This window comes from Rhineura floridana, chromosome 1 (genome assembly GCF_030035675.1).
Source record: "Rhineura floridana isolate rRhiFlo1 chromosome 1, rRhiFlo1.hap2, whole genome shotgun sequence".
Classification (NCBI taxonomy): domain Eukaryota; kingdom Metazoa; phylum Chordata; class Lepidosauria; order Squamata; family Rhineuridae; genus Rhineura; species Rhineura floridana.
In genome coordinates, this window is record NC_084480.1 from 49,995,105 (window position 1) to 50,021,594 (window position 26,490).

A 26,490-nucleotide genomic window follows, 5' to 3' on the forward strand; every position below is an offset into this window, starting at 1 on the left:
AAAAGGTGCTCCTGTAATTTTAGAAGTGTTTGCTAATTACTGAAAACTGTGTCCATATACTGATCAGTTCATAATGAGATTTCTCCATGCGGTTCTATACACAAGAAGGGACTGGATAGAGAAAATATGTAGACAACACTGGCATGTGAGAACCAGCTCTTCCTCTATCTCCTTGCTATGGTTTTGGCAGGATGATTAAGGGTGGCTAACCTAAATTGTTGGATTCAAGTTCCCATCAGCCCTAGCCAGCATGGCCAGTGGTCAGGGATTATGGGGGGGAGTTGTCCTATAACACTTGGAGGGCCACAGCTTAGTGACCCTGAATTAGAAATTCACAGAACATGTTTATGTATCCACACTTAATACAGATGACAACAAATGGACCAAGAGCACACACACACAAAACAGAACATCCTCAACAATGTATTTGACTTACAATGAGCAGCCAGACATATTTCATCTAATGCAAAAAAGAAAATCACTGAGTAGAAAAAACACTCAATATAGCTTTCCTTCACATTTGACACACATATGCATGTGTGTACATAGTGTTATGTGAATCTTACCTATTAATTCTCCCTCTTCTCCACTCTAAAAATCTGTGTTCTGTCTTCATTTGTGTTTAAACAAAATACAAAAAAAGTTACCTCAACAATACTAATCATGTGAGGAAGTAAGCGGTCCATTCGAACTTCCAGCAGCATCACCAGAGCCCGACAAACATTTTTACGTACTTCAGGCTCCTCATCACCAGCCAATGCAAACAGATTCTGTTGAAGGAGAAAATGTATTGTGAACAGGAAAAACAAAAGGTTTCCCAGTGTCTATCAAGTTAAAATGTGACTATTCACATTACCATTGCTGCCCTGGGCTCCTACTGGGATGAAGGACGGGATATAAATAAATAAATAAATAAAATTCCCTCGCATACAACATTTAGAAGAAAGTAAATTAACCCAAGGTTCATTTAAAGGGTTAAATTTTTAGGGCCCATGGTTCTGAAAGGAATGTTTTATTGTTAGGCTTAATTCAATACTCCATAGACATTTTTATTGTGTTATAGAGACAAAGGAAGTTTTAACAATATAGGGGAACAGCATTTGTCAACAGAGACATATTTTTACTGTACTAGTCACCACTTGGAACTAGACATTCGTTGTGTCTTTCCAGCCAAAAACTACTGGATGAAATCCAATGTTGCGTGGGCACACTTCTGCTCATCCAAAGTTTTCCTTCCTCTCCTCCGCCTATGCCCCCCTCAACCCCCCAAAGCAGATTTTTTTGGGAAAAGCAGGGGGCTGCAGGGAGGAATAGAAGAAAGGGAAGTCTTGTTGTGCAAGCGGAAGTCTATTCCACTCACACAGAGACATCACTAGATTTTATCTATTGTATATTCAGGAAATGTTTGGTTCTATAGGAGTCTTTAGGGACAGAGGCAGAGCTTATGAAAGAAGTGTTTTATTGGGGGTTCTATCCCCTTTTATAGCTGCAGGGGTGGTTTTAAAGTTGCCAGTTAATTACTACTGTAGCCCTTCATCAGCAAGGATCTGCAGTCTTTGGCTGGCCTTGCCAAATTCCAAAATTGTAGTCACCAGCCTCCTCCTTATCAGACAAGCTCCCCAGCCTTTCCCAAAGGAAGGGTATGTGGGAAGCATACCAGGATGGGCATAGTTGCTTGAAAGGGCCCCAAGTGCCTTTAATCAGCAGCGCCAATCCCTCCCCTTAGAAAGGAAGCAGTTGAGTAGCACTGCTTGAAGGTACAGAAAGGGATGGGGAGGTGTTGTCAGTTAGGCCCTGCATGGCTCTCCATGTACCATACAGTAGGGCCCCACTCATATGGCAGGTTAAGTTCCAGGCCCCCGCCGAAAAGCGAAAACCACAGGAAAGTGAGGCCCTATTGTATTCCAGCCACCGCGCTCCAGCTGACAGTGATCAGCCGTAGCGCACGAGCTCCCCACGCTACAGCTGATCGCGCAGGGAGCACCAACCGCCGAGCTACAGCTGACAGCAAACAGCGGTAGCGCGGGGAGCTCTCGAGCTACAGCTGATCGGTCAGCTGTAGCACGGCAGCTGGAGCTCCCCATCCTACAGCTGATTGCCCTGCTGGCACTGCCATATTAGCGGAATGACAAAAAGCGGGGTGCCAAAAAGTGGGGCCCTACTGTACTGTTGCCCAACAACCCAGTCTTCCTCCCAACTTTGGAGCTGGAGAGATAGCAAGAATAGCCATGTAACTTGCCAAGCCAGTCTGACTGTCTCTGTAGCTTTCAAAGATAGGAAGAAGGCTGTGGTGCCACAACTGCTGTACCAAGCAAAATTGTTGCAGCCTGTTTATCAATGCCTGTATTTTTTTTTTTACCCAGGTGTTTAAAATCATTTCTATAAACTGCCTTCAGTGTGTTTTTTCAGATGGGCAGTATAGAAACTAAGTGCCAATAGGGCATGTGTTTATATTAGAATCCAGTTCTTATTGCCATCAACATTTAAACTGCACCCCAGAAAAATGACGATAAAGAAAAGCAAGCCACTTCTTTAAGAATAACTGCAGCCTTGCATCTGATACTGACACCGCACCACGGAAAGTAATCTAAAAGTTTCAAGTAGGGTCCTATAGTGGGAGCCCTGATATAAGGAAGAGAAAAGGTGACTGACATGTTTTTATAACTTTCGCTACTTTCAAATTGGTATCTAGAAAGTCTGAGCCACATTCCCCAAAGCGTAAGCTAGACTTCCTCACACAAATGCAAAACCATTGTTATAGGAGGAATCCATCCCTGCCCATGTTCAGCCAAGAAGTAAATCTTTATTTTTCCTTCCTAATTAGTGTAACATTTCTGTTGACTGATGGTGCTGGGAGGTAGTGAAGAAATGGCTCACACATTGCTGCATGTGCTCTCTTATTCAAGATCTGCCTCTTTTTTGCTTGAAGCCCACATTACCAGAGTCAGTAGTAAATTGAGTAATTCAGGTTTCCCGACTGAATGGTGGGAGAGTGGAGTACAGAGGCAGTCACAGCAGGAAGGAATAAAAAAAGGAAGACTACTCCTTTTAGAGCTGTTAAAGTAGAACTGCAGTAATCATCATCTCACCATTCTGTATATTAAGGATTGGGGAACCTGTGACCGAGAAGTCAAATTTGGCCTGGCACTTGTCCCAATTTGGCATATGAGGCTGTTTTCTCCAAATCACACCCACTTATCACACACTAGACATGAGATGTGATGTCAGTTGTGGGGCAGGTAGAGGGACAGTTGGATCGACTGTACAACCAAGGGTCACAAAGCCGATCCCTGCAGACAGCAGCTGTGCCAGTCATGTATTCCTTTGCACTGTGGTTTCCAAGCACCCAACAACCAGCTGGCTGTCATGCACTTGGGAAGTTCTGCACAAGTGACTTTGACAAGAAGGTTCTCCTGCCCACCTGTTAAGGGTGGCCCACTAGGGGGGGGACAGATAACAATCTGGCCTGCCAGGCCAAAAAGGTTCCCCACCCTTGCTGTGTATACATTAATTGAAAGTAGCTACCCTTTAGGGTTCTATGCTCTACAATAGTTTCATACAGTAAGAAACTTTCCAGCTTCACTTCCATTCTTATCCTGCTTTCATGGTGTGGGAGACTGGCACATTTGTCACCAATTTCCAGAATTAATATAACTTCAGTTTTTCAATCAGTTTTAAAGGCTCAGACTTGGAAAAGGGGGAAAACCTCAGTTTACAGTAGGGCCCCACTCATACAGCGGGTTACATTCCAGACCCCCGCCAAAAAGCGAAACCTGCCAAAAAGCGGAACTCCATCAATAAAATGGCACCAGACGCCAAAAAAATGCCGTAAAAGCAGAACAAGCGCCTTATGAGTGGGGCCTTACTGTAATTACTCTAATTGAAAGCCGCCGTATTAGCAGACTGCTGAAAAGCGGACCACCAAAAAGCAGGGCCCTACTGTATTTGTAAGAGCAATTTCTAATCTCTCTAAAGATCCTACACCTTGATGTAAACCAATAAAAACAGCATCACCTACCTCAATAAATGCATCAATGTGCAACATAAGGGCTTGAGTCCTACTGATGATAAATTGATTGACACATGCAACTGCATGGGACCTACAAAACATAGTTTTCTTTTAAAAATCGAACTAGAAAATACATCTATCACTTCTAAGAATCAAACAGTTTTGAATCTGATTTGTGAGAGAAACAGCCTTTAGTACTATGAATATTGTATATATGTATAGTAACTATTATTACCAAAGAAAACACTCAGGAGCATCAGAAACATTCTGCCTCAGTTACAACTAACTATAGTTTCCGAAGCATCACAAAATTTTAAGACAGCACCTCATGATTTACTATTATTTAGTTACTAAACATAAACACTGTAGTTGGGTCTGTATGCAAGCCCAGACAATCATTTTGGACTGCAGCTCCAAAGGCTGTTTCCAAATCTCTCTCACTCACTCACATGCAGCCTATTGAGCAGTTTCATACTAAGATGGGGGGGGGGGGGTAGAGAGAGATAGTTTACATCCAAAGACTAGTAGGATACAATTGGAGAACTTTTTTAGTTTCCAGTAAAAACACACCTAATTTGCCTTTCAGGCAATTCCACAAAGGCTTCTAGACTGCCTTCCCACCTCGGTTACGTTATATCAACTGCCTTAGGCAGAAAGACCTGATTCTTCCCATTTACAAAAGCTTTCCTACCTAGTAGGCCAGGTGAATGACTGTTTACAATGGTGCTAAGCTCCAGTGAAGTGAATGGAGATTTCATGCAATGTGTCTGATATAAGAGATGGTTAGGAACTTCAACAAATGCAAAAAGCATTTGTTCAAGGTCCCAGGAATTGGCAGAATATCAGACAAACAGAAATGTTTGGCTGACAGTGGCATTCAACTTATCCATGTTAAAAATGTCTACCCACAAAATCTTGCCAATTGAAGTATTTGAAGTGTGTGTGGTGGTATACACAAGTATGAATGTGCAGCATCATTTCTTACCTTATTTTTGGACTGCTATGCTTGAAGAACTGTAAAAACTTAGGGATCATGATATTGAGAGGTCGATCTAATGCATCACTATCTAAGATTTCAGCAGAATCTTCACAAATCTTCTGAAGAGCTCCAAATGCACCCTGTCAAATAAATCAAATACATACACATTACTATTTTGCAGATCCTTATTCTCTTTCTCAGCGCAGATTCTATTCCAAAAACACCTGACAGCATTCTCTAGATTAAAACACATGCAAGAGAAAATCCTGTTAGAACCAATCAGGCACACTAAACTAGGAACCTTTAATCGTTCACTGTGGAAGCAAAAGAAAGAGTCCAGGGATGAAGCAGGAAGATTTTCCTGCTTCAGTCTCAAGCCAAGTATTCCATTTGCACAGAATCTGCCTCCTCATGGATGGAGTGGAAAGCATCCAGCATCTGGACATCAACCAGTAGGGGAAATTCCTGTTCTTCCTAGTTGAAGTAGGGCAATCAGTCAGCTGAGATCACTCCACATAGCAACAGCAACGCCACCCCAGAAAGAGTTTGCTCAGACAGAGCTAAGTAGTGCAGGAATAAAATCTCTCCTTATCAACTGTGGGCAAAGGCACTACAATAGGAAATGGAGTTTTAGACCCTTCGGAGTCCCACTGTGCACTGTTTGCAAGTTGCTCGCCTCTGTAGCAGTCTTGATGCCCCATCCACATCTACTGTAGTCCCCAGTGAGGTGTGCAGTGCAACGCCTGCTGCAACTTCTTGGGATCGGTTTCAGCTGATGCAGCCTGATGATGTGGACAAGGTGCTTGTGACGATGCGGCTAGCAATGTGTCCTTTCGACCCTTGCCCTACTTGGTTTATTAAAGACTCTGTGTCTTGGCCCCAACCTGAATGGCCCCTTCCAGATGAGGGGGATTCTCTGTGCAGGTCTTCAAAAACAAGGCCAATGCATTTCTAACCCACCTAGGAAGGATAGCACAAAAAAGGCTTTTTAATTTACACCCTGCCTTCCTATTAAAAAAAATACATCCAAGGTGGCTGCCAAGTGGTAAGATAGGACCAATAAGACATAATAAAACCAACATAAAAAGCAAGAATGTAGCAGAGTAAGAGCAAGCACATCATAAAGGTAATTTTAAAAGAAAAAATAAATGCTTGCTAGAATACTATTTATTGCCTTGCTAAAAGCTGACAGTGATGGGGCTTGGCATACATCCCTAGGGATGTGGTTATGCAACCAAATATGTCCACATTCATCATGGTCTATGGTCATAATTCCAATAAAAGGGAAACGCTAAAGGAGGCCTTCAAAAGAGAAACAAAGATAATGGAAGGAGGCAGTTCTTTATACCCTTTTTACAGCTTTGAAAGTCAAGACTACCACCTTGAATTGAGTCCCAAAACAAAAAACTGGTAAGAACCAACACAAGCTTCAAGCCATATCATCAGAATGCCAAGCCCCATATAAAATCCCGGCAGCCACATTCTCAGCCAACTGTAAGTTTCAATATTGTCTTCAAAGACAGAACTATAAGTATATTACAGGAGTAAAACCAAGAAGTAACTAGGGTGTGGATGGCTGAGGCAAAATCTGAGTCGTCCAGGAAGGGGTGGAGCTGGTAAATCAAGTGGAGTTGGTAGAAGAAACCACCTCCACCCAAGAATACTGGTAATATGTTGACCTATCAGTTCAGGGAGAGTACAGTACAACCTCAAACAGGCTGCCACCTTCAGACCAACAGAATTGCCAACCAATAGTATTTCTTTCTTATTTGGATTAAGTTTCAACTTGTTCTCCCTAATCCAGTCTAAAACTGCCCCTAATGTCCACCTGTGGCTTGATGCAGAAATGGAAAAGAATGGAGATCAAGATGGAAAGTTACAGTAGCCCATACGCCAAAGGCCAAGTAATGGAAGAGCTGCCCCCCCCAAAACCACTGATACCTGTATCCTCCATGAAGGACAGGAACAACCACAGAACAGCGCCCTCTAGCCCTATCCCCGGCAACCTGCAAAGTTGCACTCTCCCTGACCATTTCCCAGTATAGGTCATCTACCAGGGTGACCAAGGCAGTATTAGTCTCAAAAACAGAGCAAACCAAATTGGAAAGCCTAGACATTATCAGTTTCATGCAAGAAAATCTTAAGCATACAGTGCTTAAGTATACAGTATAGCCCAAAGAGGAAAGATTTGAGGAAAGATCTGACAATTTGAGGCAAAGGTTGTTCACACTGGGTAGCCTTAAAGATTACTCACAGGAGGATTTTCACTGCAACCTTTTAAAACATTGTTGGGACCTCAACAGCTCACCCTCACTTAAAGATATTTTTATTTTTATTATTTAGTCCGAAACAAAATCCTTTAACCCCATCCTAGAAGATTTCACAAATCAAGGGCAACTATGCATTCTCAGATTGCACATGCTGAAAGGATCCATAGAAAACTGATGAGGCAAATCCTTAGAACCACACAGGATTGGCTTTACAACTACAACATCCAAATAAAGAGCAGATACAATCCATTTTATGTTTTCCATTTTATCTCAAGCTCAGCTATCCCCAGCCTGATGCCTTCCAAATGTTTTGTACTACAACTCCCATCGTCCCAGATCATTGGCCATATTGCCCAAGACTGGTGGCAGTTGCAGCCCAAAATATCCGGAGAGTACCAGGTTGGGGAAAGCTGGCCTAACTCATGAAGGTTGATCTTTTCTTTGGCCAGAATGTAATAAGCCTTTGACTACTTGGATAAACTCTACTGTACAACAGCATATGAACACAATTATGATGAAGTAAGATTTCTTTGCCACAATCACCGCCTCAGAATCAGTCCTAAAAAAGGCTCTAACCTATGTTTGGCTGGATTTGGCCCAAGACTTCTGTCTTTTGTGCTCTAGCCATCATCCTGCTTGTTCCATCACCAATACCTTCTGAAAAACCATGGGATGCTTTAACTATGGAAACAGTAGAGGGTGTCTAGATGTAACAGTTATCAAAAAGCCAGAATATGTGTGTGTTCCAGAAGTCAACCAGATAGAAAATCCTCAAGAGATACTGGAAACCTATCCCAATTCACAAACCTGCAGTGACGGACCATTGTAGTAGATCCTCAACCCCTGCAGAGGTTAGAGACTTATTAGTCGTGATGGCTGTGTACTATCTCCAGGAAGAGATACTATGCCTCTGAATATCAGTTGCTGGGGAACAACAGTAGAATACTCTTGCCCTCACGTCTTGCTTGTGGTTGGCCACTCCACAAAACAGGATGCTGGACTAGGTAAGTCTTTCATCTGACTCAACAGGGCCCTTATGTTATGTAGCATAAACCCAGACAAGAAATGATCACATGTGTATTGTCTGGAGTCCCTTTCCATGTAAAATCCATAAGGAAGTGTTATTAGCCACAGTGCTATTAACAAGTATCTGGTTCTGCTGCTCCCAGGATCTTGTTTGCCTCTTGACAAAAGCTCCTTAGTGGCATTCAAGTCCTATGTGTATGTATCATAATGACATCTTGATGTTTGATTCTATACTATAATTGTAATAGGATGAGACTGATGTTTTTCAGCATCTTCTGGCATTAGGCTCCAAGTGAATAAACTGCATTGGTAATGTAATGATCAGGACCTTGAAGGAGCTGCCTGAGAACAGCCACCAACAAAGATTCTCCTTGACACCATAAGGAAAAGTCAGGAACTGATGCCTCCTCTTCACTATTTCACACTGGAATAGCAGAAGGAATCTCTGAAGAGATATGACATGGAAGCATGTCTACTTGACTACCCTGCTGATCAGATGCAGACTACCTACCAATACGATCCAGAAACTGTAAAACTGTATGTGATCCAAGTGTTCATAAGAACATAAGAAAAGCCTGCTGGATCAGGCCAGTGGCCCATCTAGTCCAGCATCCTGTTCTCACAGTGGCCAACCAGATGCCTGGGGGAAGCCCACAAGCAGGACCTCAGTGCAAGAACACTCTCCCCTCCTGAGGCTTCCAGCAACTGGTTTTCAGAAGCATGCCACCTCTGACTAGGGTGGCAGAGCACAGCCATCATGGCCAGTAGCCATTGATAGCCCTGTCCTCCATGAATATGTCTAATCTTCTTTTAAAGCCATCCAAGCTGGTGGCCATTACTGCGTCTTGTGGGAGCAAATTCCATAGTTTAACTATGCGCTGAGTAAAGAAGTACTTCCTTTTGTCTGTCCTGAATCTTCCAACATTCAGCTTCTTTGAATGTCCACAAGTTCTAGTATTATGAGAAAGGGAGAAAAACTTTTCTCTATCCATTTTCTCAACGCCATGCATAATTGTATACACTTCTATCATGACTCCTCTGACCCGCCTTTTCTCTAAACTTGTTGTTGTTGTTATGTGCCTCCAAGTCAGCTACGACTTATGGCGACCCTATGAATCAGTGACCTCCAAGAGCATCTGTCATAAACCACCCTGCTCAGATCTTGTAAGTTCAGGTCTGTGGCTTCCTTTATGGAATCAATCCATCTCTTGTTTGGCCTTCCTCTTTTTCTACTTCCTTCTGTTTTTCCAAGCATTATTATCTTTTCTAATGTCTTCTTATTATGTGTCCAAAGTATAACAACCTGTTTCATCATTTTAGCGTCTAGTGACAGTTCTGCTTTAATTTGTTCTAACACCCAATTATTGGTCTTTTGTCCATGGTATACGCAAAGCTCTTCTCCCACACATTTCAAATGAGTTGATATTTCTCATATCCGCTTTTTTCACTGTCCAACTTTCACATCCATACACAGAGATCGGAAATACCATGGTCTGAATGATCCTGACTTTAGTGTTCAGTGATACATCTTTACATTTGAGGACCTTTTCTAGTTCTCTCACAGCTGCCCTCCACAGTCCTAGCCTTCTTCTGATTTCTTGACTATTGTCTCCATTTTGGTTAATGATTGTGCCATTGATAATCCTTGACAAGTTCAATGTCCTCATTGTCAACTGTAAAGTTACATAAATCTTCTGTTGTCATTACTTTCGTCTTTTTGACGTTCAGCTGTAGTCCTGCTTTTGTGCTTTCTTCTTTAACTTTCATCAGCATTCGTTTCAAATCATTACTGGTTTCTGCTAAGAGTATGGTATTGTCTGCATATCTTATATTATTGATATTTCTCCCTCCAATTTTCACACCTCCTTCATCTTGGTCCAATCCCACTTTCCGTATGATATGTTCTGCGTACAGATTAAATAAACAGGGTGATAAAATACAACCCTGTCTCACACCCTTCCCGGTTGGGAACCAATCGGTTTCTCCATATTCTGTCCTTACAGTAGCCTCTTGTCCAGAGTATAGGTTGCGCATCAGGACAATCAGATGCTGTGGCACCCCCATTTCTTTTAAAGCGTTCCATAGTTTTTTATGATCTACACAGTCAAAGGCTTTGCTGTAATCTATAAAGCACAGGGTGATTTTCTTCTGAAATTCCTTGCTCCGTTCCATTATCCAACATATGTTTGCAATATGATCTCTGGTACCTCTTCCCTTTCTAACTCCACCTTGGACGTCTGGCATTTCTCACTCCATATATGGTAAGAGCCTTTGTTGTAGAATCTTGAGCATTACTTTACTTGCATGGGATATTAAGGCCATAGTTTGATAATTACTGCATTCCCTGGGATCCCCTTTCTTTGGAATTGGGATATACATTGAACGCTTCCAGTTTGTGGGCCATTGTTTAGTTTTCCATATTTCTTCACAAATTTTAATCAAAATTTGGACTGATTCAGTCTCAGTAGCTTGTAGTAACTCTATTGGTATGCCATCTATTCCTGGTGATTTGTTTCTTCCAAGAATTTAAGAGCAGCTTTCACTTCACATTCTAAAATTTCTGGTTCTTCATCATATGGTTCCTCCGTGAATGAATCTGTCATCCTGGCATCTCTTTGATAGAGTTCTTCAGTGTATTGCTTCCATCTTCCTTTTATTTCATCTCGGTCAGTCAGTGTGTTCCCCTGTTGATTATTCAACATCCCTACTCTTGGTTTAAATTTCCCTTTCATTTCTCTAATCTTTTGGAATAGGGCTCTTGTTCTTTCCATTTTGTTGTCCTTTTCATTTCTATACAATAACTATTGTAATAGGTTTCTTTGTCCCTACGTACTAGTCGTTGTATTGTTGCATTTAGGGTTCTGACCTTGTTTCTATCTCCTTTTGCTTTTGCTTTCCTTCTCTCTTGAACCATTTGAAGAGTTTCTTCAGTCATCCGTTGGGGTCTTTCTCTCTTTTTAACAAGAGGTATTGTCTTTTTGCATTCTTCCCTGATAACGTCCCTGACTTCAGTCCATAGTTCTTCTGGTTCTCTGTCAACGAAGTTTAAAGCCTCAAACCTGTTCCTTATTTGATCTTTATATTCTTCTGGGATGTTATTTAAATTGTATTTTGGCATTATGAGTGCTTTGTTCTTCTTCTTTAGCTTTACTCTGATTTTCAATACGATCAGTTCATGATCTGTACCGCAGTCTGCTCCTGGTCTTGTTTTTGAAGAAAGTATGGAACTTCTCCATCCAATTATACACTCAATTTGATTCCTATATTGACCATCTGGTGATGTCCACGTATACAGTCATCTTTTTGGTTGCTCAAAAAATGTGTTGGCAAGAAACAAATCATTGGCTTCACAGAATTCTCCTGCTTCATTTCTGTCACCTAAGCCCCATTTCCCCACAATTCCTAATTCTTCTCTGTTCCCTACTTTTGCATTTCAGTCCCCCATGATTAGCATCATATCTTGTTTTGGTGTGTGATCAATTTCCTCCTGTACTTCTGCGTAAAATCTCTCCAATTCCTCTTCTTCTGCGTTTGATGTTGGAGCATAGACTTGGATGATGGTTATGTTGATAGGTTTCCCATTTAATCTCATTGATATCACTCGCTCAGACCTTGCGTTGTAGCTCCTAATTGATCTTGCTATATCACTTCTCACTATTAAAGCAACCCCATTTCTTCTTAATTTCTCATTTCCTGCATAAAATATTTTGTAATTGCCCGATTGGAAATGTCCCATTCCCGTCCATTTTCGTTCACTCACGCCAAGTATTGTAATGTTGATGCGTTCCATTTCTTGCTTGACAATTTCTAACTTTCCCTGGTTCATGCTTCTCACATTCCATGTTCCTATTGTGTGCGTTGTACAACTCCGGACTCTCCTTTTGCATCTGTGTACATCAGCCTCTGGGCTTCCTTTCGGCTTTGACCCAGCTGCGTCATTAGTCACAGCGCTACTCATACTTGTCCTTTGTTCTTCCCCAGTAGCTCGGTGAGTGGCTTCTGACCTGGGGGTCTCATCTTCCAGCGCTATCTCGCGTCGCATTTTGGATACTCTGTTCATAGGGTTTCCGTGGTGAGAGATATTCAGACGTGGTTTATCATTGCCTTCCTCTGAGTTTGGATGCATCTTAGTCTGGTGTTTCAGCTTTGACCATTCCGCTTTGGGTGCCTCTGCTAGGAGTCTAGCCTCTTGGTCGAGACTCCTGACAGCTTTGCTCTCAGCTTCTTCAACACACTCAAATGCTGCAACCTTTCCTCATAAGGGAGTCACTCCATCCCCTTGATCATTCTGGTTGCCCTCTTCTGAACCTTTTCCAACTCTATAATATCCTTTTTGAGATGAGGTGACCAGAACTATACACAGTATTCCAAATGCAGCCGCACCATAGATTTATACAACGGCATTATGATATCGACTGTTTTATTTTCAATACCTTTCCTAATTATCCCTAGCATGGAATTTGCCTTTTTCACAGCTGCCACACACTGGGTTGACATATTCATCGTGCTGTCCACTACAACCCCAAGGTCTCTCTCCTGGTCGGTCACCGCCAGTTCAGTCTCCATGAGCGTATATGTGAAATTAAGATTTTTTGCTCCAATATGCATAATTTTACACTTGTTTATACTGAATTGCATTTGCCATTTTTCCACCCATTCACGCTTGACAGATGGTAAATTAAGTGCCCAACCTTCTGTCTGGGGAAAGGAACCCACAAGTAGTGCAACCTCCAAATGAAATACAAATCTTGTTGGTATTTATCATAAAACTGTGTTTCACAAGACAAGGGACCTCATTAAGATGTCACTGAAATATGCAGTGATTCCTGGGTGCAAATGATTCCTGGGTGCAAAGGTACTTAAAGAGCCTGCAGGGCAGACATCAGTTTAAAGGGTCAAACCCAATATTGCCAAAGCCAGTTTTGATATGAAAGCCTCAGGAAGTGCCAACTGCTCAGCCAGAAAGGCACATGCAGATAAGTTTTTCAAGGCCTACTGAGACAAGAAAGTTGCCTTTTCAAATTGCTGCCATGGTGGAACAGAATCTCCACTGAAAATTATCACAGTGCTTCTGTGATTGCTACAGCATGGTACAATACCTGCAGACTTCTATGCCACCTTTTCCATTTCAGGGAATCAATAGTCTATCAATAGTCTATCTCCCATTGTAGGGACCAGAGGGGAGGGGATATAATTAAGTGGTTAAATGCCGTTTAAAGTATTGTAACCCCATTTTTGTGGAGGTGACTACAAGAATTGGTTCATAAATGCTTTCAGGTGGATGGAGGGCCATATGTGTTCCTGGCAGAAAATAGCAATACTACTGAAGAACGGGGGGGGGGAGATCAGTAAGACTCACAAGTGGAATCAAAGGAAGTCCTTCCTCAGCCCCTAAATGAAGTCATTGCAAAGGAGCATAATTTAAAAGAGAAACAACTAATCAGAAATTCCTTTAATGAGAACTCCCAAGGACCTATCTTCTACTGCTGAGACAGCAGGTCCCAGGAAGCAAGAGCTCCTCCTTCTGGAGGATGACATCACTTCAAGAATCTTCTCTGCTGCCAACAGGAGAAGCAATTCCAGTCTATAGACTGTCCCACTACCACTAGGAAAATACTTATTATTCACTATCATGTTCTGTTATAGGGGAGGGATCCAAGAAAAACCACCACTTTTTAAATCAAAGTCCACTTGATTAATGTTGTAGCTCTGTTTATTTTAATCTAAAGCACTACATAACATTCACTGTTTTCTCTTTACTATCTGTTCATCCTGACAGTATAAACACAATTAGCAGTTTTACTACTCCAATTAAAAATACTAATTTTAAATGAGCGAATGCAAAAGAAACAAAGTACAAGGTATTTCTCTAAAGGCATTTACTATCTTTAATCTTTTAAGTAATATAAACTTAGTTGAAGTTTTTTAAAACGTTCAAGGAATGCAACCCTATGACTTTGGGCACCCAAGCATCCTGTCTAATGTCTCTCCAAATCTCCTAAAACAATTATTATTACTATAGTGCCACCAATGCACATAGCACTTATATAAATAAGCGAGATAGCATAAATGCAAACATTTACAACAGTCTTGGTTATCCTGGTCTCTTTGATGTCCCCAATACTCAAGATGCTAGACAAAAGGAAATCTGTTTGTGTAGGATTATAACGACATGTGAAAGAGCATTTGGATATTTGAGAATCAGGTATCACAAATTTGGACACCAGGATGTTTGCTATATAATAATTACCCCAATATTTCATCTTGCTTTCATTGGTAATTGTGCTATCTTCCTATGTGCAACAGATCACCGCTAATGTACTTGGTTGGGCAGGATAATTTAAATCACTTTTTGGAAGACTGCTGGTAAAAATAATAGATGCCTGCATGTTGAACAGTAATTATGGTTAGATTATAAAGCAATTCAAATGTAATTTATAATTTGTTTATGTTCTACCAAATTCAGAGGTAGTAGTAGATGAAAAACGTATCATACCTCACAAGTATTGTAGTCTTCAGAATCCAGCAGGCTACAAAGCTTTGGTAAGAGTTCAGGCCAATTCTGCAATTCTCCTTTTGAGGCAATGGTTGTTATCAAGATACCTTGGAGTTGTTGGGAAGAGAAAAGTTAACAACCTGTTTAATTTTCTCTTATAAGTGTGCAAGTGTAACAAATAAATTATATCAAAAACAAGAGGAGGAAAAATATTGCAGTTTTCCTCTTTAGATAAATGCACAATATAAAGGAAGATGGGTTGGTCTTTCAAGCTAAGAAGAGAGAGTTAATTCAATAAGCCAATAAATTTCTTTGCTCCCAAGCCTATCATTTTTCTAAAGCTAGAAAAACATTAAGTGATGAAATCAACCTTCCAAACAATATTGTTTAACACTGGGCAGTAGATGGCCACTAACTACAGGGGAAGAAGAAATCTACCCTGTGGTAGTATCAGCAGTGACAATTACACATGTAGCTCTTTCATTGTCTACTTACAGGGCAATGATACTTATAACTCTATTCTAGCTGCTGGCAGCCATTTATGGCAGCATTGGGACCACTTGGGGACCACTCTTGTTTACCTAAAGCAGCCAGGTGAGTAAAAAGTTATAATACTGCAGAAAGGCAGAAGCTGTGCATTAGAAAACTAACCTCAATTTCAAAATTGACTACATTCAAACCAGTCTTTGCATATGCCTTGTAACAAACCATCTCCTAGGTTCGGATTCTTGAATTGCTATTTCCCGTTGCGAAGCCATTCCTCTTTGGAACAATTATCAGACAGCTCTAAAGGTCTCCAAAATGCCTTCAAAGCATGGAAACAAGCCTAGTGTTTTAGACTGAAAACACTTAGCCACCCTATAGCGTTATACAAATATTTACATTCTAATAAATTAAACATGAATTAGGGGATTAACAGGAAATAACAAGTACAAACTAAACGGCTGATGTGAATCTTTTCTTGCAGTGAAGACAAAAGAACCATCTCCAATGTTGTGGGTCAATTCTAATGTTGACTTCCTATATAAGCTAACTAGAAAGTAAGAGACTTACTTTAGATTTAAAACCCCTGTGATCAAGCTGAACAATACCCAATATGCTGGATGGCTACATCAGAAGTAGTGGTGAACAGGATTAGCCTACTAGCACTAGTATAAATAGCTTATCTTAAAACTATTGGTGGAACATTGATTCATTTAATCCTTCTTTTAATATTGTAGCTTATAATATCAGCTAAGAAAACACTTTCATTTGCAAAATATGGCTGTGCCAAATGAAGTTTTTTCTTCTCCTACTCCACAGCAAAAAATTATCTGTATTTGCATATTTACAAAGGTGGGATTTTTACTTACACTCTACACATTTTCCTTAAAATATTACTCTTCAGAAGTATAACCATGGTTATTTATGAACATAGAGAGGAGGTGTGGAAGAGACTGAACTGTGGAGAACTCAGCTGTCCAGCAAAAAGCCATTTAAATGTTTCAGAAGTTAGCCAACCATATATTCACCAAATGTTATAGATCTTAAAGTAATTGCTTCCTTGAAGTACAAGGAGAAAGCTGTAATCCATCCTTCTCTTCCACAAGTCAAAACAATGTCACTATTCTCCTCACACCAATGACTGTCTCTTGGGTAGCAGCCAGTTTGTGTATTTGCAGAGATGAGGAATCGTCCATTGCGTTTCTTCTTCCCAGCAGGTCTCGGTGTAGCCTGATACCTACATATTACCTAAGATAGTTTCATTTGGATGTCTGCTACCTACTCCCACATTCTATCTACTGACTATTAATGAGATGCAGACTTACACCACCAACCAGGTTCCTCTCCCTCTTCCCCTTCCTAACTAGCCTACTGAACAGTTCTGGAGAACTCAAAACATTTTGTGATATTTTGGTTGGCCTAATAAAAAATACTCCCCTAGTATGATTTTTGGATTTTTTTTCTTATGAGCCAACACAGCTACCTTTACTTTTTGTGCAACTTTTCATTGTAAAGACTTGCAGAAAGCAATTAACGTTCTTACCCAAACTAACATATAACATGCCTCTTCTGGTGCCTTGATAGTTACTACAGTCAAAAATATATATGTCAGAGTCAGCTGAATTTTACAACTCATGCCATTAGTCATGAAGATGAAACTTACTTTAACACACATAGTGACAAGAAGCACAATAACTGGTCAAAATAAACCAACATCTAAAGAAAAAAATATTAAGCATGCGATTATATGAATAAAGGACTTGGAAACCAATGCTACATTACAGTAATTTGTGTTTGAATGTCTCAATGGGTGTAATAAATAATACTAACCTAATATACAATAAAACATTTAAGTATGTTGACATATTTGGACCCCTCAAGTATAGAAACACAATTTTTTAAAATAAGCATATTTTAAGAAGAACTCTAGAACAGCCCACCAGACCTTTCAAGTCATTCGGCATAACACTGAAAAAGTTGCCAAGAACTGCACTGTAATACTTTTAAATGCCTGCAACTCACCTACAGTAGCTCTGATTAATGGGGAAGAGTCTCCAATATTGTTTAAACACTCGCTTTTAATGAAATCAGTTACTCCATTAGGAAAATTGTGAAAATGAGCTTTCACATTATTCTTCAAAATGAGACCACTCAGCGACCGCGTAGGTTCATCTATAATAAGAGTTTTTAAAAAGGTATTTAAATATTTTAGTATAACAACTTGTAAAACTCTACAGAAGCTTTAATCACTACTAACATTTCATATGGCAGAAATATATCAGGGCCACATTAAAATTAGCCTTTAAAAAACCCAAAACTTGTTTCTACAGTATGAGCTGAATGCTCTTTTAGCTTGAAACACAACTTCTTACAGTACATACCAACCATCTTGTAGCCATACTCACAATGCCAAGCATAACATTTAAATTGTTCTATACTTCATGGCTCTCACTAAAGAACAGAGGCCATGGTACTAGAGTAACATCTTAAGAACGTCTCACTGTGTTCAAAGCGCTTTGTAATGGGAAATCTGCACAGAGCAATAGAACAGGGACCTTCCCTTTGCCTGCAACGAAGTTTACTGAGCTAACACTGAGGAAAAAGATATCCTAAAAAGTCTTGTCATGTGAATCATCTTCTAACTATAACTATTGTACAGGACTGCCATATTTCCCCCTCCAATAAATAAAAAATGTATGAGGAAAATGGTTTTTGTAAAAAAAAAATGCACTAAAACACATTTGAAATAAATTTTCATTATCTTTGTGTAAGAATATAAAGCAGTGGGTTTACATTAAGGTACCATCAAGGAATATAAACCACAATAAAGTTTAGACACTAATTTTATTAATATTTTTACTAAAAGGTTTTTAGTATACATGTGTAATATATATCAGCCAGTCAGTCAATTACTCAGGCAATCCCAAAGAAGAATCTTTCTAACTCTATTTTGGGGAGTATTGGCAGAGGATACTTTAATTGCATCTCATTCCTTGCTGGGTGATTCAGTGAGCCATGCTAGATGCTGGAATTCAAGCCTGAGAATGTACCCTTTTCTGTTTTAGTTATATAAAACTTTAACACTCTTAGTATAAACTTCTGCTGGAAAATTATCAAGATCTGAACAACCAGACAGGTTGCAGTCCTGCATATACTTGCCTGGGACTTAATTTCATAGAACTCAATGAAGCTTACTTCAAAGTAGATATGAACAGGATACTGTTAGATGAAATAGAATGGCTAAATGCAAAACCCAAACTACAGATACACTCCCTCCACATAGGCCAAATTCAGCTGTCAAATAAACCACTGCTTTTTGATTATCCAAATGCCACATTTAGTTAGAATCCAGGGGCTTTTATAATTTAGTAGGAAGTGCATGGTTATGGATCAAATATCTGGCCTTTAGAGGACCTCAGCAGGGATCCATGCATCAAAAGCAGGATTTAAAAGTAAAAATTGAGGAAGGATGTAGTGTGCTCTATAATGCTATATCAGTGTTAATGTAACATATACTGATTTAAGCTACTGAAGCGGCACAAATATTTAATTAATTCGCTGTACTGATATGCACATAGTAACAACAAAAGCAGCACAAAATAAAGGAGGCTAGCAAAATCAGATTTTGCGCACCTTTTAAGCAGAGGTCCTCTGCTTCTTCCATTTGTAGTTAAAATCTCTGTATAGTTTAGGATCACCATCATTTCATAGGTGTTTATCTAAAAAATCTTGTCCTAGAACAAAGTTGCTTCTGTGCAAGATATTGTAGCCATGTCAGGCTAGTTTTACTGACATGAACACTTTTGCTTTTTAAAAGAACAGTCTTGAAAAGCTCTATCTACAAACTGCCACTCGCAGCCCCATCTTAAACAGATTTACTTGAAGGCACATTTCATTTATTTCAAAAGAACTTATTTCAAAACAACTGTTCTTGGGACCACAGCATAAAGAATAATTCTATATAAACTAGTTTAGTGGCCTATATTCATATACTGAATTCCTAGTCTGCCTTTCATCACACAAAGCAAACACAGGGTGGGTTTAATCTACAAAATCTCAGTGAATAAAAAGCCCAAACACTGAACAGCCCCTGCCTATTCTTTCTATTTTTTGTGAGTACTTAGCAAAAATTATATAGAACTAGTGACTCACCTTCAGATTTTAGCTTCGTAAGAACAAATATCAGGTAATTGTTGAAGTCTGGATACTGATTGAGCTGTTCCAGTTTCTAAAGTAGAGCATTGTTAAAGACCATTTCTTCTACATTGTGAAAAACTGCAAGTTCTCATGTTTAAACACACAGTTGAGACTGGCTAATTTTTTTAAAAAGATCAAAGCTGAACATCAAAAATGTCTAACAACTGACCAAATGTAATTAGGGCCACAAACACAAGGTACTGAAGCACAAATGTAGTAGTCTTCTTATTTGCCAGTCACCTGGTTGTCAATAGCTAGAAGCATCTGTCCCTGCTCCCAACAATCACATTGAAAAAACCCTAGAAATTTTACACAGCACAGTGTGGAAAACATGCATGGCTACGTCCCCCTTCTGCTGTTAAGAGCTACCCATGCAGCACTGTTCTGTAGTTCTCTGCTGGATGCAAATGCAATACAGTCCATTCATGTTCCCTGCTTAGAAGATAGCATACACAGCAACCATTTATCTCCATCACTTGTCTTGGGCCTTGCCAGATACAATGCAACCAGCAGCAAATTAGTCTCTCTGCTGGGCTCAACCTATGAGACTACAGCAGTGATGTCAATGTGGTGTAGCAGTTAAGAGTGTTGAACTACGATAAGGGAGGCCAGTATTCAAATCTCCAATTGGGCCATGGTGACTTTGGGCCAGTCACTGTCTCTCAGCCTAACCTACCTCACAGGGTTGTTGAGAGGATAAAAGGGGGAGAAGCATGTTTGTATGCCACCTTGAGGTCCCTGGAGGAAAGGTGGAATATAAATGTAATAATAAAACAAAAATTCTAACCACATCTCTCAGAAGTGCTACTGTATCTAAAGAGACTTAGTTCCACATAATTGGGGTTATGACAGCAGCCTTAGCCAACCAGCAAAGAAAATCTTGGGGGTGAGGAAAGGAAGCAACCTGTCCATTTATGAACATTGAAATACAGATTCGAAGCAATGAGCCAGTGTGTATAGTGGTTAGTGTTGGACTGGGACCTTGGGAAACCAGGATTCAAATCCTGACTCAGCCATGGAGCTCACTGCTTGACCTTGGACCAATCACTGCCTCTTTAGCCTAACCTATCTCACAGAGTTGTGAGGATAAAATGATAAATGATAAAAAGTAAATGTGGTTTGAGGAATGGAGCAAAAAAAATGGAGCTTGGTTATTTTTGAGAGGCAGTGTGGTGGGAGACCAGGGTTCAAATCCCCAGTCAGACAATAAGCTGGTGACCTTGGGCCAGTCACTGTCTAGTCTAACCTACCTCACAGGGTTGTTGAGAGAATAAAAGGGGGAGAAGCTTATCTTGTGATGATAAAATAGGGAGGGGAGAACAATGTACACTACCTTGAGCTCCTTGGATAAAAAGTGGGATATAAATGTAAGAAATAAAAAAAAAAATGTCCACCAGATGTTTTAGATCACAACTCCCATCAGCCTCAAGCTGGCCAATCGTCATGGTTGATGCGAGTTAATAGCGCACAATACCCAGAGTACCATATTGGCTACCTCTCACCCAGAACACCGGCAGAAGCCCAATTCTAATCTTTACAGCTTACCTAGATTTTTGCTGCCTTTTAAAGTAATTTAACAAGTAATTTAAAGTAATGCAACGAGACTTATTTCAGTGGCAAACTTAAGGAATGGCTAAATAATTCATTTGAACTAAGCATTACCTGTTTACATGACACATTCTTGTATATTTTACAGCTTAATCCTATGCACAACTTTTCAGAAGTAAACCCCACTGGGTTTGATGGGATTTTCTTGAAAGCAAGTGTACATAGGACTGTAGCCTTAGACTACAATAAAAGCTACTTGCATTGTCAGAGCAACGCTAGTTTTAAATGGGTTGCGCCAACATCTAGGATTGGAATCTGAAACCAAGTAGAAAGTTGGGAGCTTTACGCATAGATAAACTTTGATAAAGTATGCCAATAAAATGTCATTGCAAACAAGAAGGCTACAATCCTATAATCACTTGTTTCGGATTAAGTCCCACTGAATTAAATGGAACTTCTTAATAGGCACGTATAGGATAGCATTATGAATATTTTATATTACTCATATGTGTACAGTTCACTTACTAATAATGTCAGAAAAGTGTACAAGCAACAGAAAACAATGTGGTGTCACTAAGGAGTGTTTTGCATGTTATTCTATTAAAGTCTGACTGCTCCAAAGCTGTTTTTCAGGGCTTTATCACTTTCAGAATATTGAAAAACCCTATGAATCTACCTTAGCAACAGGTATCTGGCACTCCAGCAAGAGTTCATACACAATTATTTTTCCACTGTAGAACATCAACTGAGCATATTGTATGATGGTGTATCAAAATCAGGAGCCTCACTCTAAAGAAGAGTGAAGATAGTAGAAAGATGACACACACCTGCTTCAAGAAAATATGCTGCAAACAGTAAGGAGGTATGGCTTTGCCATCTATCAGGAGCTAGAAACCAGAAAGGAACCAACCCAGCAATCAGAGCAGGTGCACACAGCTCCAGTGAAGTTTTGACATCCAGCTGTTTTCAGCAGGAAAAAGGAAGGAAAATTGTACATTACATCGGGTTATGGGCTGCTAGCAAAGGCGTCCTCACATCCAATTAATGACCAAAGTAGGAGGAACAGAACAAATATTCCAGCTACAGTAATGGCAAAGGTAGTGGCTTTGCCCTCCTATCTGTAAAAGAGTATCATATTTTTGGAATTGGGGAGAATATGTCACATAACATTACTAGAAAAAGGGAAGATTAATTTCTAAGCAATTTTTAAAGTAATTAAGGTTCTTTACAAATACTGGTTAAGGTACTGGAAGGACTCCAGATATGCTCAAACAGTGAGCAAAAATCACCCACCATGACCACCTTTTGCACAAAATTATATTTTTGCATTTTTCCAAGCCATTCGCTACCCCATGCCCAGTGATACTGCATTCTAAAGTAGGAGACACTTGAAAATTTGCCTTTAGTGGGGGTAAAACACAAACATTTGGAAATGTCAATCATCAGTTGCTTGTTGCTTTCAATTAAAGACATCTTGCTTTTAAGAAAAATCCAACCAAGTCTACTAATTTGTAGATGAAGTGTTTTATGTTTGTGACTAGATGTGTGGTTTTCCCTTAGATTCAGCCTTTTAAATTGGAGACTGATCTCTATTCCAAGAGTAAACAAACACAATACAGTAGGGCCCCGCTCATACGGCGGGTTCCGTTCCAGTCCCCCACTGTAAAGCGGAAATCGCCATAAAGCGAAACCCACTGATGAATGGGATGTGTCGCACGAAAATGACATCAAAATGGTGCACGATGGAAAAAACCGCCATAAAAACGGAACAAGCGCCTTAATGCGGGGACTTTCCCTAACTGAAAGCCGCCACATTAGCAAAGCGCTGTAAAGCGGGGCCCTACTTTAACTTTGGACCCTAATGCTGTTAACTATACATCTACAACCATGCTCTTAGCAATATCACATGTAAGAACTGCATGCCCAAAAAAGCAAACAAGAAACCTTTGATTTGATGATCATCATACTTTACTAAAACTTTTGAGTGTTTCTAGTATACAGATAGCCAATAGCCAATCCATTCATCAGCTCTCTACTGAGTCCACAAGAGACAATAGGTCTTCATAATGCAACAAAAGCAAAGCTAATAACTAACGATTTGTAGGATTTTTTTTCGCCTCTTTTGAAGGTGACCATTGACGGTCTATCTACAATAGCGATTTAAACAGTACCTGCCGCAGTACCTATTAAACTAAAGGCCAACAAACTCACTTACTACACTAGACGTTATTATTCAGACCTACGTTAGTGTGGCCCAATATGCAGAAGCGTCCAGGAGTACAAAGGCTCGATTTTGCATCTGCACGTGTCTCAATAAAAGCCTACCAGTTTATCAAAAAGAACAGTCCATGGTAGAACAAGGGCCGAATTGGGCTCCCCTGGAAACGAATTAATAGCCCAAAAAAAGGTGATAAGGAGAGCTGCGACACAAGCCCAGCGATGAGAAAGGAGGAAGGGGGGGAGGGAAGGCAGCCCGGAAAAGTGACCGACACTGGAGCTGCCGGGCGCGGGCCAAGCCTTTAAAAAGCAAAACGGGTCTTGGCGCCAGGCTCGCAACAGGTGCGGGCCGGGAAGCTTGGGGGAGGGGTGCTGTTCCTGTGCCGCTCACTGTGCGGTTCAAAGCCCGCGCCACGGCCGGGAGGAGGCTGGGCCTACAACGCCCCCGGCCTCTGCTCTCTCGTCACCCGGCCACCTTAGGGAAGCGGCCCAGCGACGTTGCCGCCACTACCCCAAGAGCGCCGCTCCCGGCGAAATCTATTCCTTCTCTTTCCCTCCCAGGAACAACAAAGCAGAGCTGAGCGTTGCTCTGGGCCCCTGTGGCCGTCTCTCTCTGTCTCTCTCTCTCTTTCTCTCGGTGGGCCTCGGGGGCTGCGCGGCAAGCCGTCCCCAGCTGCTGGGCCCAGCCATGTCCCCCACTGGCGTTGGGCCGACTGGCCTGCCAGCCTGCCTACCTGCCTTTCCTCCCTCCCGCCTAAGTTCCTCGTCGCGCGCCCCCCCCCTTGGGAGGATACTTGTTGCACGGCTCTCTGCGTGGTGGTGTCCGGGGACTGCGACTCCTTGAGCAGCTGCAGGATTTGTTGGAGCCCCTGCTCGTCGGGTTTCCACTCATACTCCATCTTGGCGCTCTGCAAAGACAACAGGCGGCGGCCGCCGTTAATAGCGGCGACGGGGGTGGCGGTGACGCTAGGCCCGAGCTGGGAATGCAGCGCGGTGCCCAAGTCGGTCCGGTCCAGTTCTACACCCACACGCAGATCCCCCCCCTTGCACCCTCGCTCTGGCCGAATCACACGGACCTGCTGCTCGCTGCTCTGAGCCCCGACCACCGCGGCTGCCGCTTACTGTGTGCTGCGCAGAGCCGACTGAGTCACGGAGGACAATTTGCAATCTGGCTCGGAGAACCCGGCCGCACCGCATCCCCCTGGGTCCTAGAGCCTTCGTACCCCTGCGGGGTTGCTGTTCCCCTCGGCCGCCGCTGAGGTAACCTTCCCACCTTACCCGAGCGGTAAAAACGGGGAGAGGCGGCAACGGAGCGCCTGCACTCGAAGGTGACGTCCCTTAAATCATAATTTTAGTGGGCAGTCTAAAGACCATCTAGCCTAACCTCCTCCCATTTGTCCGCCACAGTTCCGCCTAGTCTATGGGACCATAGGTGGCCGAGAGCATCAGGTTTTGTGCTGCCTAAATAGATCGAGATGCTGCAAACTATAAAGCCAAGTGGAACGTGAAGCGAAGTAATGTCCCTGCCCAAAGGAAGCAACGCCTCTTACATAACGTTGAGAAATTCCTAACCGATTTGCCTCCTTGAGAGAGTTTCTTCAGAGAACCCCAAAATAAAACGTTATTGCACAGCGTTTTCTGTCATCTATTCTGTGCAAATCTATGCGTATCTACTCAGAAGTAAGCCATATTTAGTTGAATAAAACTTTCCTTCCTTAGGGCTTATAAAACTGAAGCCTTAACCTATTGATCTTAGTGCCATTCAGGCAGAGATTAAGGAGAAATGTATATCATCATTCAGCCTGAAAAGTATTGTGTTTGCTCAAGTCTTTCCTCTAGATAGAAGTATGTCCCATTTGCTATCCTAAACACATTTATTAGGGAGGAAGCCCCCTTGAATGCAATGGAATTTACTTCTGAGTAGACATGTCTAGGATCACACTGTTACACCTTCACTGATGTTATGGACTAATCCTTCTCTGGAATGCAATTAAACTTCTATGGTTGTTAATGTCATTTATATACAGGCATTTTTGGCTGAGTCTTGATCTTCAACAGCAAAAAAGGGGGATTGGTATAGTTCTAGGAAATTTGTTTTGATGTTTTAGGATTTGATCTTTCATTGCTTTTTTGTGGGTTGTTACAGGTGTCAAACTGTATGTTGTTTAGGTTGTAAACGACCTCATTTGTGTGTGGTGGGGAGACAAGATACATGTTTTTAACTAAATATATATTTTGGTAAAGAAATGTATTTGACGGTGCAGGTTTTTGCAGGCAGAAAATAGCCTAGTATCAAATGGCCACAAGGAAATTGGGGAAGTTTATTTGAAAAGATGGTCAACAAAAACAATGTAATGTTATGTGCCATTGGAATGTAAAACATTGATTCCCCTTCCCCTAGCCGCCAAAAAGAAAAGAACCCAGATACTTATGCTGTAAATTTCCTCTATAGCTGATAGCACCAACTTGGATTTAAATATTTCATACAATAGACCTGATGCAATAGGATGTTTCATCTCTGAAAAAATCAAGGGGAGGATAGCATCTCTATAATAAGCAACCTGGAGCCTTTTGTCTTAGTTTTTACAAATATAATAGCAACAAACTTCATTCCTTTGGGGCGTGGAGTTGAACAGAAACAGACCCTAATTCAGGAATTTCACAAAGCTGCAAAATGACAATCATTTTTGTGATTTAAGATATGAAGGGTTGTATCCAAGTTAGTACCACACGGAGCATACCCCTTAAAATGAAGAGACAGGACAATTTAGGTTCATTAATTTCAAAGAGACAATTTTGAATAGAACTTAGATATAAGTCAATTTGTTTATAGCCAAGTCCAAGTGAATCTTTAGTAAGCCTGTTAAAACCTAACACTTCTATTCTCATGCTTCATTTAGGAATGTCAGGAAACCAGATGTGTAACAGCAACACACATTCTGCCCCCAAAAGCACAGCTGACAAGAAACAATAGCAAAAAATAAAGTCAGTGAAAGTGACAGTAAAAATGGAAATGGACTGCCTTCAAGTCGATTCCAATTTATGGCGACCCTATGACTAGGGTTTTAATTTATAAGCGGTATTCAGAGGGGGTTTACCATTGCCTCCCTCTGAGGCTGAGAGGCAGTGACTGGCCCAAGGTCACCCAGTGAGCTTCATGGCTGTGTGGGGATTTGAACCCTGGTCTCCCAGGTCGTATTCCAACACCTTCACCACTACACCATACTGGCTCTCGAAAGTGTCAGTAGTAGTACTAAAAAAGGCA

At 41.1% G+C, this 26,490-nt stretch overlaps 1 protein-coding gene across 4 annotated transcripts in view; it reads right to left on the bottom strand.

The window, feature by feature from the left end:
- TNPO1 (transportin 1) overlaps positions 1–24,686 on the bottom strand; it is a 64,926-nt gene extending 40,240 nt beyond the window's left edge. Inside the window, exons 1-8 of one of the 4 annotated variants that reach the window (XR_009761725.1) lie at positions 24,348–24,686; positions 24,020–24,133; positions 19,416–19,491; positions 17,286–17,435; positions 14,781–14,887; positions 4,995–5,128; positions 4,019–4,100; positions 648–770 (exon numbers count right to left, since the gene is read on the bottom strand). Coding sequence is in view for 3 of the 4 variants with exons in the window: in XM_061621148.1 (XP_061477132.1) it covers positions 648–770; positions 4,019–4,100; positions 4,995–5,128; positions 14,781–14,887; positions 17,286–17,435; positions 19,416–19,491; positions 24,020–24,133; positions 24,348–24,422 (861 nt within the window). In the remaining variant the exon portion in view is untranslated. Of the gene's footprint in view, positions 1–647; positions 771–4,018; positions 4,101–4,994; positions 5,129–14,780; positions 14,888–17,285; positions 17,436–19,415; positions 19,492–24,019; positions 24,134–24,301 lie in introns of all 4 variants that reach the window. The other 3 variants (XM_061621148.1, XM_061621157.1, XM_061621167.1) reach the window with 3 other exon arrangements.
- Positions 24,687–26,490: the final 1,804 nt, after the last annotated feature.